The sequence below is a fragment of the Perca fluviatilis genome, chromosome 9 (assembly GCF_010015445.1).
Source record: "Perca fluviatilis chromosome 9, GENO_Pfluv_1.0, whole genome shotgun sequence".
Lineage (NCBI taxonomy): Eukaryota > Metazoa > Chordata > Actinopteri > Perciformes > Percidae > Perca > Perca fluviatilis.
The window spans coordinates 11627338-11640640 of NC_053120.1; the positions used below are offsets into that span (position 1 = coordinate 11627338).

The 13303-nt window shown below is 42.6% G+C and overlaps 1 protein-coding gene across 3 annotated transcripts in view; it reads right to left on the minus strand.

Moving 5' to 3' along the window:
• syde2 (synapse defective 1, Rho GTPase, homolog 2 (C. elegans)) overlaps positions 1-11614 on the minus strand; it is a 52229-nt gene extending 40615 nt beyond the window's left edge. Inside the window, exons 1-2 of one of the 3 annotated variants that reach the window (XM_039812248.1) lie at positions 9355-11612; positions 519-814 (exon numbers count right to left, since the gene is read on the minus strand). In XM_039812248.1, coding sequence (XP_039668182.1) covers positions 519-814; positions 9355-11413 — 2355 coding nt within the window. In that variant the 5' untranslated portion in view covers positions 11414-11612. Of the gene's footprint in view, positions 1-518; positions 815-9354 lie in introns of all 3 variants that reach the window. The other 2 variants (XM_039812251.1, XM_039812249.1) reach the window with 2 other exon arrangements.
• Positions 11615-13303: the final 1689 nt, after the last annotated feature.

Consider the following 13303-nt stretch of genomic DNA (forward strand, 5'->3'; position numbering starts at 1 on the left):
CAATAACTTAGTATTCTCATTCTCAGTATTCTCTTAGAGTAAATCTCATCAGCGTCAGTGAGCCAATAAGCATGCAGCATGCTTCTGCCAAGATGTAAAAAGGCTGGTGATTGGCTGTCTAACGTTACACGTCGTAGAGACACGTTACACACAGAGACAGGGGTCATGTAGTGGAAGCTGAAAAAATAATTAAATACATTTGTGCCATAATGTTGTAATTTCTTTTTGTTTTATAAAATTGGTATCGGAAAAAAGTATCGTCGATACCCAGCCCTCATTTTGGGAAATACGCTTATTTGGTTTTTTTGCCGAGAGTTAAATGAGAAGACTGTTACCACTCTGATGTCTGTAATATGCTAAATATACCTGGTCACAGGTACAGGTATGACACAGAAACAGCTTGCCTGGCTCTGTCCAGAGGGGAATCATCCGAAGCATAAAAACTTGTAACACCAAGAAAGCGAATACGCATATTTCCAAAATCTCATTCTTGCTTACAGAGAGACCGTGAGTCTAACCTGAGGCAGGTGCAGGCGAGCCGGCCGTGATGGAGCTCCCCCAGAGGGTCTCAGGTGGTCTGGAGAGGGACTGGGAGGAGGTGGGGACTGGTGGGAGCCCTCCTCCTCAGCTCCCAGCATTCCCTGCAGCTCGTCCTTGGTGCTGTGATTACTCTTCCCAATGGAGCTTTGCTGCAGCCAGTTGCGCTTCTTAGAGACAGTGATGGTGGTGAGCGGTGGCCGCCATGACAAAGACTCACTGGCCCTGCCCACCTCCCGGCCATTAGCACAGGGGGTTTGGACATTCTCAATGAAAGCTGAGGGGTGTGATGAAAAAAAAAAAAAAAAAAGAGTGTGAGAGTTACAACTTCTTGGCATTTTAAAAAAGCAACCAATTATCATCACGATTGAACTGTAGTGAACGATTAAATCTGATGTTTAATCTCAGACTAGTCATGTCCTGTCAAGTTGAAGAAAACATCTGTATCAAGAAACCACAGGTGTGGAAATGCTGAATGTCATTAGGTTTTATAGTTTCCTCTCTCCTCTCATCTCTTCTCTTTTTCTCTGCCTTTGTCTTTTGTCTCTGCCTTTTTAAAGTCAGTCAGAAAAAAAGAGCCACGTCTTTGTTTTGTCTCAATCGATTGGGATGTTTTATAACTTTTGGATGGACTATTGAGATTTAATTTTTTTGACCAAAGTCAAACTTTCAATCACACCACCACAGTCCCCGAGGAGCATCTCCACCCTTTTCTTCTCAGTGATTTCCCATTTCGGGAGTGAATTCAACAGAGATCACGGGGAGATGGAGGGATTGAGCAGACACATATCTTCCATCACAGCAACTGAAAAAAAGAGCGAGAAACCGCCGGCATCACAGCTGTGAAAATAGAGCAGAGAGTGGAGTGGTTGTGTGTGTGTGTGTGTGTATGTGTGTGTGTGTGTGTGTGTAAGGGGGGGGTGGACGATAAGTACAGCCAGTGGCAATATGTGCAGTGAAAAGGGACAAATAATAGAGATGGAGACGTGGTCTCTTAATGTCCCAAAGAGAGCATTAAAACAGCTCCATAGCTTTGAATGTGCTAATGTTTTTAAGCATGTTTTTCCAATCAGATGTAGTAAATTTTTTTCCACGTTTATTTTATCAAAAAGCACCTTTGGAAATCATATGACATGCTTTTATTTTCCCAAGGGGTGGTGAGTTGATGCAGCCAGAGAAAAACAACCTCCTAGCATGTGTGTGTGTGTGTGTGTGTGTGTGTGTGTGTGTGTGTGTGTGTGTGTGTGTGTGTGTGTGTGTGTGTGTGTGTATGTGTGTGTGTGTGTGTGTGTGTGGGCAGAGCGAGGGTGCTGAGGGCAGGGTCTTGCTCTAACATGTACAGCAGGCTCGTGTAAAAGACTGTTTTGATCTCCAGCGGCTCCCAGACCAGCCCCTCCACATGCTATAATGACAACTTCTCCTTTCCTCAAGGAAATGCATTTTCATGCACGCCAGCTTTAGATCCACCAAATTAAAGAGTTGGGAATATTTTCACTTTCCACAATCAAAATCTAACACAGGGCATCCAGTATGTGCATTTCTGACTGTGCTATTAAAAAAATTTGAATGAGTCAGAATAAACCACAACAGGCTTTCTTTTATTATGTATGAATCCATGGCGGTCCAAGAGAAGTGAACTGAAGTACATTAAAAATCACATGGTTTCAAATTACATAACTTCTACACAGTCCTGACAGTGACACACAGAGAGAGCAGAGGACTGCACTGGGATTTACGTTTCCCTGGAAGTCAACCAGCCTCTCTCTGCTTCCCTGTTATCTACAAGGCAACTTTATAAAGAAACTCGCAATATTCCTCTCCAATGCCTCAAAATCCCATAAACACCAACTTTGGAGTTCCTCTCACCACAACAAAAACAAGTATTAAACTTTATTTCTCTACTTACTGCTCGACTTTTTCCCCCCCACTTGAGAAATATGACAAGCACGATATGCAGTGGGATGAAATTGATTCAGTTAGGGATGCCATTCCTCTGCATTCCAGCTGATTATATAAGACACTGCTGAGTACATACAACTGCTTTCAGTGGCAAGAATAGAGGCCACTTTTAAAACATTCCTAATCTCCACAGTGAAAAAAAAAACCCAACTTGAACGACAAAAACACAACCCATCACAGCCCCTCTGTCATCTGTTTAATTGAATTCAAAAAGGACATCTTTAAGTATTTCTTCCTGTCTGCTCTGTTTAATTTAAGGAAGGTTTCCAGTCAGAAAAATGAGCAAGCAGTGTGTTTGCATTAGCCTAGATTATGTTGTGTTTGAGCACAGTACCTTTAACATGTGCCGGCTGCTGAGTGAAGGTGAAACATGCAGTGTGTTTGTGCTGCTATACTGAGTCCCATAAATGAATATGTAGACCCAAGCTGGCAGGCTATAATAATCTGCTATGGTGGTTTGCTTTCAGCTGTTCTGGCCTTGAAGTTCCTTGTAACAATTTAAACTGTCTACAAGCAGTGCTTTTACTTAGATATAACTCTACATGTGGGAAACCTACAGAAAAGTACATTACAATAGGAATTATATGTTTTTGTACACTAGTCTTTTAGTTTACAAAATTATAAAAGGCTTTTAAGACACATCCAAAACTACAGGCTTAGCCTATAATCGATAGTTTGATGAAGTACATCAAATGAGGGTTATCTGAAATTAAAAACGACAGCTTTAAAGTCACTTAGAGGCACAGACACAAAAGAGGCTAAACATTAACATTTAAGAGGTAGATGCTAAGTTTGTTTTACAACCTTATCAAAAATGAACTATCACACACATGTGGATGGGGAAGGATTCAAATTAATCGTAGAAAAAAGTAGAGAAGAACTTTTTGGGAGGGAGGGGAAAGAGTTCTAAGACTGAGATGGATCCAAAATCTGCAGACTCTGCCGCCAATGCTCAATCTGGTAACGCGAGACTAAAGCGAGGTGAGATGGTTATGCATGGAGTTGTTGTCAGCATGCCATCTTCTTTAAGGGGTCTTTCATAACTGGAAGAGGAAGCGTGTTCTGACACGAGCAGCATTCCAGACCACAGCTCCAGATTTACAGCCTCGCCACCGTCTCCTTCCACTTCCACAGGAGTAACACCTTCCACCAAAGCAACGACAGGACACTGGTTTAGACTTAATGAATGAGATTTTAGCCATTTTCACTGGTGTCAAATATCAAACTATCACAACACTCTCCAGCTCCACTCACTTCTCACATCAGCATGTCAGTAATTCCCATCCTTAACTGATTTTGCTATGAAAAGCTGCTTGTGATTCTAGCAGTTTTTGTACTGCAGAACATTCAGCCTGATGAAAAACAGATAATAGAATCTCTCATTCTGTTTTTTCTTAAAAATAATCTACAATTTGTCGTTAGCGAGGGGAACTGTTTTCACAAGATAAGCTGTGTCTAAAGGTGTTAAGTGAAACGCTCAATTAAAAAGACATTTAAGAGATATAAAAGTTTGTTTGACGCCTTTAACAAACATTATCAATAACTCGTGGATTGGGAACAATGAAAATGTTCGTAGAGCTAAAACTGTTAGTTGGTTCATCTTTTAGCCGATCGCCAGAAAAATAAACAACACCTATTTCGATAATCGATTAATGGTTGGATGGAGTAATTTTTCGAGCAAAAATGTCTCAGTGTTGACGATTTGCTGCTTTTCTTTGTCTCATGTGATGGTAAACAGAAACATGGGAGGGTTTTGGACAAAAGCAATTTAAAGACCTCATCTCGGGCTTTAGGAAAATGTGATCTGCATGTTTCACAATACTGTGACACTTCTATCCATCTATCTATCAAAGAGCAAACAGATCAATCTAGAAAGTAACCTGTAGATTCATTGATGGTAAATGTTGTTAGTTGCAGCCATAGGTGTTTGTTTTAAAGCAAATGCAGGGAAGGATTGTTCTAAGGTGAAACCAACCAATTCATTAGGGAAGAAAGTTTTTGGACTATTAGTTTAAATATGAATTTATGCCAACTAGTATGTTACCACATATGACAAGATTGCTTTCCAGAGGGGGGGGGGCAGCCTGTAGCTCACCCAGTAAGAGCGTGCGCCCCATGTAGGCTGAGGCCTTTGCAGCGGCCCGGGTTCAAATCCGACCTGCGGCCCTTTGCTGCGTGTCATCCCCCATTTCTCTCCTACCTTTCCTGTCTATCCACTGTCACTCTGAAATAAAGAGAAAAAGAAAACCCAAAAAATAATCTTAAAAAAAAAAAAAAAAAAGATTGCTTTCCAGGATGAAAAAGAAAAACGCTACTTTCCCCTTTGGTTCTTATTTGCCGGGAGAGACCGATGACCATCACAAGTACCTACTGACCTCCTATAAAAACAATGCAAAGCAAAAGAGATGGTACATTTCAAAAACAGAGCTAACACAGCCTGGCTCTCTGTGTGGCGATGGCATGGAGATGATGTGTTCAGGGCACTCACACCCCTGACCTGAAGGTAACAGATGGCCAGAGCTCATAATACAAGGGTGCATGTCTGTGTGAGAACATAAAAAAGAAAGAGATGGATGGGGAGGAGCCATATGGGTTTGTCTGAGGTGCTGAAAGGAATGCAAACATATAAAGGAAAAAAAGCGTATTTCCTGGTTGTGCTGGTATGAACCTGAGCCACGTGAGCCTGACAGTAATATACAATTATATTCATGTCTTAATCTTCTGAATCTTTCTCTACTCTAAGACAAAACACTTGATCCACTTTCCCATAGGCTTTTCTTTTATTCCCTGAATTCCTTTTCCTTCATAGAGACTCCTCTTTTGATAAGTGCAAAACACACACACCAGCTAGTTTTCTCCTCCATACAGACAACACTTTGTTATGTATACAGAGTTTCAGGCTCCCCCCCCCCTACAGAGGGAATCTTTTGCTGTGTGCCATGCATTCCTGTTGACACTCATTCATATGGTAATGAGGATTCTCAGTGTAGATTTTTCTTTTTACACCAAGGCATGGCTGAGATCGTCCAGGGTTGCATCACATGTCAACACTTGCATCCCGTTGAGGTGTCCTGGCAGCAGGGCCTGCTAAAGCTAATGCCACTTCCTCCACATTAAGTTAAATAACAAATTTTTTTCAATGCTGCAGCTCTTTCAGTGACTCTTCTGTCTTGTCTCATTGTTTCTGTTTGAAAAACTGATCAAAATGCTTCAGGGGAGAGACTGGACCATCTTAAAAAGGCACACAGACTCACAGTGTGACCCAATTAGGTGCAAAACACTGCTAAAAGTAAGACAAGTCATTGAAAGGCCCTTTAACAAAGCTTTGTATAGTAGCTCCAGATAGAATGCTGCCACCTAGTAAATACAATCCAGTTAGTGTTACTGATTATCAATCACTTAAAGTTGCTAGTGTTTAAACACCATTAAATATGGATGACTAAGGTGTTATTATCAGAGTGAAGCGGCAGCACCCCCCCCCCCCACCTTTTCTTTACGTATCTGACTTGACTTATTTACTTAGATATCTTATTTTTAGTATTATTATTATTATTATTATTATTATTATTTTGTTCCCCTCTTATTTTCTTCCACTCATTCCTACTTTGAAACTTTGTGCTAAATTGTATATGCTCCTTCTGCAATCCTTCGTTGGACAAGCACTTCAATGGACAATTATTCTTGTGAAGATCTGGATTTAAAGGGACAAACTGGGATGGATGGGTGGGTTGGGGTGGAGGGGGTATCTTTCACATTGGTTAGTATCTGTGTAACACAGCGATATTTGTATACATTTGGTCCAATATGTGCTGTAGAAAATGCTACATGGTTTAATGGAAAATCAATAAAAAAGTTGTTAGTGTTCACCCCACACTCTTTGCAGACACCATCATGAACCTCATTCATCTCATAGGCCATCCTGGTATGAACCTGATGACCCAAGTTTCTCCTCCATCACCTGATCTTTCTTTAGAGCTTCCATCCTCCATAATTCTGTCCAAGTACAGACGCACCAGACAAGACACATTTAAAAACAAGCAGCCTATGTAACAAGGTTCCTGGCGCAATGAAGAAAACCAAACGCCACATCGTTCTGACATGACTTGACAACAGTCGAGAAGGATTTTATTACACCTGCACGCATTTTGGAGCTCTGAATCTACTGAACAAGCATAAATTAATGTAATCAAAATGTTGAGCAATACTGCACAGCGTGCCTAATCTTTGCTGTATAGTTGATGTGTTGTCATTAAAAGATGATGTCAATAGTTTGGGAAATGTGCCGTTTGCTTGCCGAGATTTTTAGATGAGAAGATCAATAGGCTACCTCGCTCATATGGTCAGTATTTCTAGACAAACAAACAGGGTATGATTTTCCTCTTAGTTTGAAAAAAAGAAGAGAATAGTTCAAAAAAGAAAGAAATGAAAGACAAGAATATATGCCTCCCAGGAGTGGATCTTGTACTCCTCTGTTTGTGGTGTGTATGGCTCAGTCTCAACATCAGCTTTGACTGACACACCACTCCTGAGTTCAGGTCTGGCCAAAACACATTGCCTGGATACTGCCTGCCTTCCGGCAAGCCAATCCTCTGCCACAGCCCTACATAACAAAACTATAAATCCTCCAACCGCAACTACAAACATGTATGCACCGGAGATATGCATATGCATGCTCATGTGCACAATATCCCTCACCCACACATATACATATAAGGAGTGAACCACTCAGCTGTGGTGATTATCAACATGATCTTTTACACAGTAATTAAAGGACAAGTCAGAACAGAAATAAATTAACTGCAGTCTAATTAAGCCAATATTATTGTCCTTTGACTTCATAGTGAAATCTAATTTCCAAGTAGCACTCAGGGGGAGGAACAGGACTATTTTTGGAAAGTCAGAATAATATAAATATTTGCATACATTTAGGATAGAGCCATAAACTCAATGAAGAGTTCCAAGCCAAGACAAGCAATTCACTGGAGCTTTTGAGAGCTTTGGCATTTTTTTTTTTTTTTTTAAATGGCTCTTTGTGAGGCGCTGAGGCCCACAGGGGCAAGATAAGTCCAGGGCTGACCTTAATAAATGCTTAAGCGCCCTTCATTTTGTTCATTCATGGCAAGGAATTAAGTGACACAACGCAAACAAGTTAAACAACGGGAATGGCATCCTAAAAATTCGATCCAGAGTCTCTTTAAAATGCAAGTTACCAGGGAGCTGTCCAGAGCAAACGACTGGGGAGGAGGGCAACATGACAGCTCAACCCCCCCCTACACACACACACAGGCACACACACACACACACGCACACACACACACACACACACACACACACACACACACACACACACACACACACACACACACACACACACACACACACACACACACACACACACACACACACACACTAGACATAACTACCACACAGAATAACTGCAGTGGCTTCTCTCCTGCTTTGGATTCCTCTGGCCACAGCTGTGGAAAAGTTCAGTAGGGACAGAGAAGGAAAAGCTTAGCAAACTGGGGAAAAAATGAGAATCAAAGGGGGAAAAGAGAACTTGGAAACTACTATTAAGAAGAACCCCATCTTTATTTGAACTGAAACACAGCAGAGGAACGATTTTGAGTTGTAAAAGATGGAGCTAGGTTGAGCCAACAGAGGCTGGAAGTCAAACACAGAGTCCTTCCGCTCAGCAGGCTCAGAGATCACACTCTATTTCTAGCAGCACAGCACACTGACAGTCAACAACAGGCTGCACACATGGCAGGTCATCTATTTATTCTGGAAAACGCTGTCGGAACAACACATACGCACACTGGCACTCACAAACACACACACACAAGCAAACAAACACATACAAACAAACTATGAGCGGTAGAATAAAAAGATGGTAATATGTTTTTGATTCATACAAAGCGATTCCATCTCCACATCGTGTGCAACAAATGTCAATACAAAGTTTTCCACACAGGCCGTTTCCGAATCCTATGATTGAACTGGCAAACTACCTTGTTTGCAGTCAGTTCAGATCAGCATGGACCAAAGGTGCAATTCAAGTAGTAAAACCATGCACTACACACAGTGAAATGGTAACTAAATGTATAATGTATATGTATATATTTATATGTGTAAATGCAATTAACGTTTGTATAATAAGTGGGTAACTTGAGTTTGTGGTGAGTTTATTTGTGTTTTTTGAGTGTCTCCATCTGCTGAAGAAAGATTAGGTCATATGATTGAAAGCTCCAGAGCAGCTACTAGATGGACCAACGTGCATCCCACCTAAACCCTAACAATATCACACTTAAGTAACATTTTGAACACCTAAACTAACTCATTTGGTACTTTCTGTGATAACTTGTCAATGGTTTCATGATACAGATGTTTTTCCCCCGTTTTTGCACCGCATCATAAACACAACATCATTTGGCATTTTGTACATAACATCACATCACAAGTCATTCACACACACAAATCAACCCACCACCAACACCACGAAAAACACCACTGTAGCTAGCAGAGGAGAGAGGGAGTTAGTTGTTACTGAACTACACGGTGAGTGATCCGACCTACAAACCTGATGCTATTGATTTAGTGTTAAAATGCACCTAAATTAGTGTGAAGGACAGAACCCGCCACCGGTTAGAGAATCCTACAAGGAAAGCAAAGAGATCTGAGGTGCCTCGTCCCTTTGCTTTGCATCCAGAAGAGGAGGAGTGCAGGGTGAACCGCCACCAGACTGAGTTTACTATGAGTGGAGGAGGATGACAATAATCAGATGGGAGGAGGGAGGGTGAGAGGTCTCTGATTTAGAGGATCCACGGGAGTTGAGGCCACTCCGTGTAGCCTTCCTACCTGGCTGCTGCTGCTGCTGCTGCCGTGGTGACTTGGCCTTGACAGATTTAACACCTCGGCTGGATGTCTGGACCCCTGGTTTACACACACCGTAGTTACCCTGAGGACAGGACCGGTCCTGGCTTTGGCGTGCGCCACGCGACGAGCCCTCGATGCGCTGCTTCATCTCGGAGGACAGCAAACGCCCTTTGTGCATCCACTCTTGCATCTTGTTGACAGTGACGCCGTGCCCCTTGTTGACAGAGTTGGCCCTCTGTGCTCGGACATGAGTCAGCTCCTGCTTGTTTTCGTGACCCTGATTTGTTGATGCATCAGCGTTGCTGTCTGTTGAACCCGTGAGGCTGTTGACTGAGCCGCTGCTGTCATTGAGCTGCCCGCCGCGGTCTTCATCACCGCCAGCATCTTGTAGCAGCTCATCGCTGCTGACAGCACTGTAAAGCACCTGAGGTTCTGACAGCTCACCCACTCCTGTGGCTTTAACCCCTCGATCTGTGGCCCCTGTATCGCCACTGATGTCTGGACTCTGCGTCCCAGGGGCCTGGTTACAGAGGGAGTGTCCACTTGGATACCTGATAGCTCCGTCACTAGCAGAGCGCTGTAATGTGGGTCTTATCTTGGTCAAGGACAGGTTTTCCATACTCTTACTATTCAGCCTGCCTTTGAAGCCTGACTCAAGGTTCCCACTTAGGCACAGCAGGAGTGAGTCAGTGTCAGACACCTGCTGAGGACTGTGGTCCCCTCCTGAGGACCAGGAGTCACTGTCCATGTTCTTGGCAGACAACCTCGAGCACAAGCTGTCCCTGGAGTGGCTACTACAGGAGGAGGGGGCCTGCAGCTCAGTTATACCACCACTAAACTGTTGGACATCCAGGTTGATATCATTCATAGCATTGATAAGAAGATAATAAGCTTCTTTCAGCTGGTTCCTAAGCCTGTCTGTTTCCTGGGCACTGTTCCCGTCATCAAGCTGTCTTTTATCTTGACAAGGCCGTGGCAGTTCTGCAACCTCTGCCCTATCAACATCACTTTTTGCTCTGATAGTTTCATAAAAAGGCAGGATTTCATTATCATAATAATCCTCATCTTCACTATCTAAAGTGTATCGAAGTGATTCCTCTGTGGCGCACAGGGATGCCATGTTAATGTCGCATATTTCTAACTCTGTGGGGAAAAACGTCGGGCTCTGCAGACCGCCTGCTGTCCCTCTAATGTCCCCTGCATACTCAGGCCCATAATTCTCTACATTTTTGATTACAATGTTTTCCTCCGTGTTTATTGGCACACAGTTCGGCGCCGCGCAAACTGGCGAGTTTGTCTCCAAAGTTTGGTTGCTGTCAAAACCCCAGTTGGCGATGTGTTCATGAACAGCCACTACAGTCCCTGCCATGTGCCGGGAGTGTCCTCCGTCTCTGGGCTCCGTCCCATCACTATCAGCAGTAGTAACCCGGCCCTCTACTGGTTTACCGACTCCGGTTTGCGGCTCTACCCGTGCTCGGTACACGTCGTGATTTGAATTGTCCCCAAACCCGATTGAGTCCCCGACGCTGCACTGCCGCGGCACCGAGACGAAGTGTTTTCTCTGGACATGCGGTCCACCGAGCGAAACCCCTGCAGATAACGTGATTTTGGCAGCGGATTTGGGCCCCTGGTGGCTCCTATCTCCCTCCCTAAAACCATGTCCCCCAAACTGCACTTCTCTTTGAAGTGAGCCCCCCAGGAGCTCCTTGTTAACCGGAACCCTGCCCCCGCTGCTCCGCTCCAGGGGACGCTCTGCTGCGCGACTCTCCCGGACTACTACACCCCCCCCTGTTTGCACCATCGCCCCGTCAACACAATTCTCGTACGTACTCATTCTCTCTGTGGTGCAATCCAGACCTGTGAGCAGGACTAGCGGGCGAGCCTCGTCGGAGTCTCGCTGCGTTTGCAAAACTTTTTCTTTACCTTCTCGGCCCCCATTCGCCGCAGCCGCAGAGCCGTATCCACCGCCGACCGTCGCTGCTTTCTTGGATTTCTTCCCCCGGAGTTTCGCTAGTAAAGTCCTCCGCAGAGGATCAGCCATTCCCAGTGAATTCCTCCCGGTTTCTTTCAGCACGCTGGCTCCAGAAGGAAAGGGCCGAGTGGGTTCTCCTCGCTCGCCGCGGTCAAAGCTCGGCGGGCGGACGGGCTCCTCTCCATTCTCCGCTGTCACCTCCGCTCTGTCGCCTCACTCCTGCCTGGCTCACTAACTGCACCACCTCTCTCTCTCTCTCTCTCTCTCTCTCTCTCTCCCTCCCTCTCTCTCTCTCTGCTACAACCACACTTTGCCCTCCCTCGTTCTCTCTCTCTTCATTTCTCTCTAGCGCCTCACCTTCTGCTTATGTTTGCAGCTCAGATATTTGCCATATTTCCCGGGCTCAAAGTTTAGGGACCATTTCCATAAACATTTTCATAAGTCATCACTTCTGCAGTTGGGAATTGATGTAACTGAATTGACTTGATTATTGACCAAATCATTAATAAAGGCTCGTGAGTTTCTTACTTTCTCATTAGCCCATGAGTCTGCAGTCAGGCTATATCAACAAGTCATTAATAACATGTAATGGCTTTAACGTTTTCATGAGCCATTAATGTAAAACATGTAAACGTTGTTGAGAAATGAATTTTGGTCCATATGCTCTGCAAGCTCAGAGGTCAAATGATCTGAAAAACAGCCTTTTAGCTTACTCATTCACAGCAGTGTTTATTAATGTGCACTGTCACTGGTTATATATATATATATATATATATATATATATATATATATATATATATATATATATATATATATACACTACTAAGTCTTCCTGATTAATTAACAAACTACAAAGCTAATTCAAATGTCCTGTTGGAGGAGGATCAACACTGGCCACAACCTGGCAACCCAACAGCTCATCTTATTAACATATATAAGCTCTTGTAAATGTGTTATTAACTATAATGTTAACAACTTGTAAACCCATAATAAATGTGTGTGTTACGTTATAGTGATAAAAAGCTAAACAGAAAGTGAAATAGGGTCCTTTTTATTTATTAGATTATGTTTGTGCATCTCATTTGCAAATGCAGGACAATAAATACAGCCTTATGACAGGCTGGCAGCAGTAAATATTCCATCTAGAGCTGAAACGATTCAATTAATAGATTCAACAGAAATGAATCAGCAGTTATTTTGATAATCAATCAATCAATCATTTCTGCCTTTTTTTCAAGCACACCAAACACAGCACTGTGAATTTAATATATTCAGTTTTAGGAGTGTAAACAAGAAACAAGACATTTGAAGACGTCACCTTGAATTCTGGGATATCGTAATGGGAATTTCTAACCATAATGTCCATAACCAAAATAATCAGCAGATTAATCAACAATAACAAATAATAATAATCTAGTAGCAGCCATAATTACATCAATAGTGCAAGAAGTATTGAGAAGAGTGTTAAGAAGTAAAATAAAAATACTACAATACGGAATATTACAATGTAAAAATACTCCATTATAGGTAAAAGTCTTGCAATAAAGGCTGTACTTAAGTAAAAGTACAAAATATCAGCAAAAATGTACTACACATTACAAGTACTCATTACACAGAATGGCCTCTTTCTTAGTGTTATATTTATCATGTATATTATTGATATACTATTAGTGATGCAATCACGTGTGAGCAGCATGTTATTGTAGTCAAGATAGTGTTTTAAACTAGACTTCCTTATCTATTTTGGGGTAGTTGTATCTATAACAATGCATCATATAGAAGCTGATTGTATATTTTTCGTTGAAGCTTTTAACCTGAAAACTAACTTTAGTTGTCAAATAAATGTAGTGGGGTAGAAGTATAATATTTCCCACTGAAATGTAGTGGATTCATTTATATTCTTTCAGTACATTCCTTCATTCTACAGTTTAAAAAGTGCAAATGCGTATAAAGGATAAT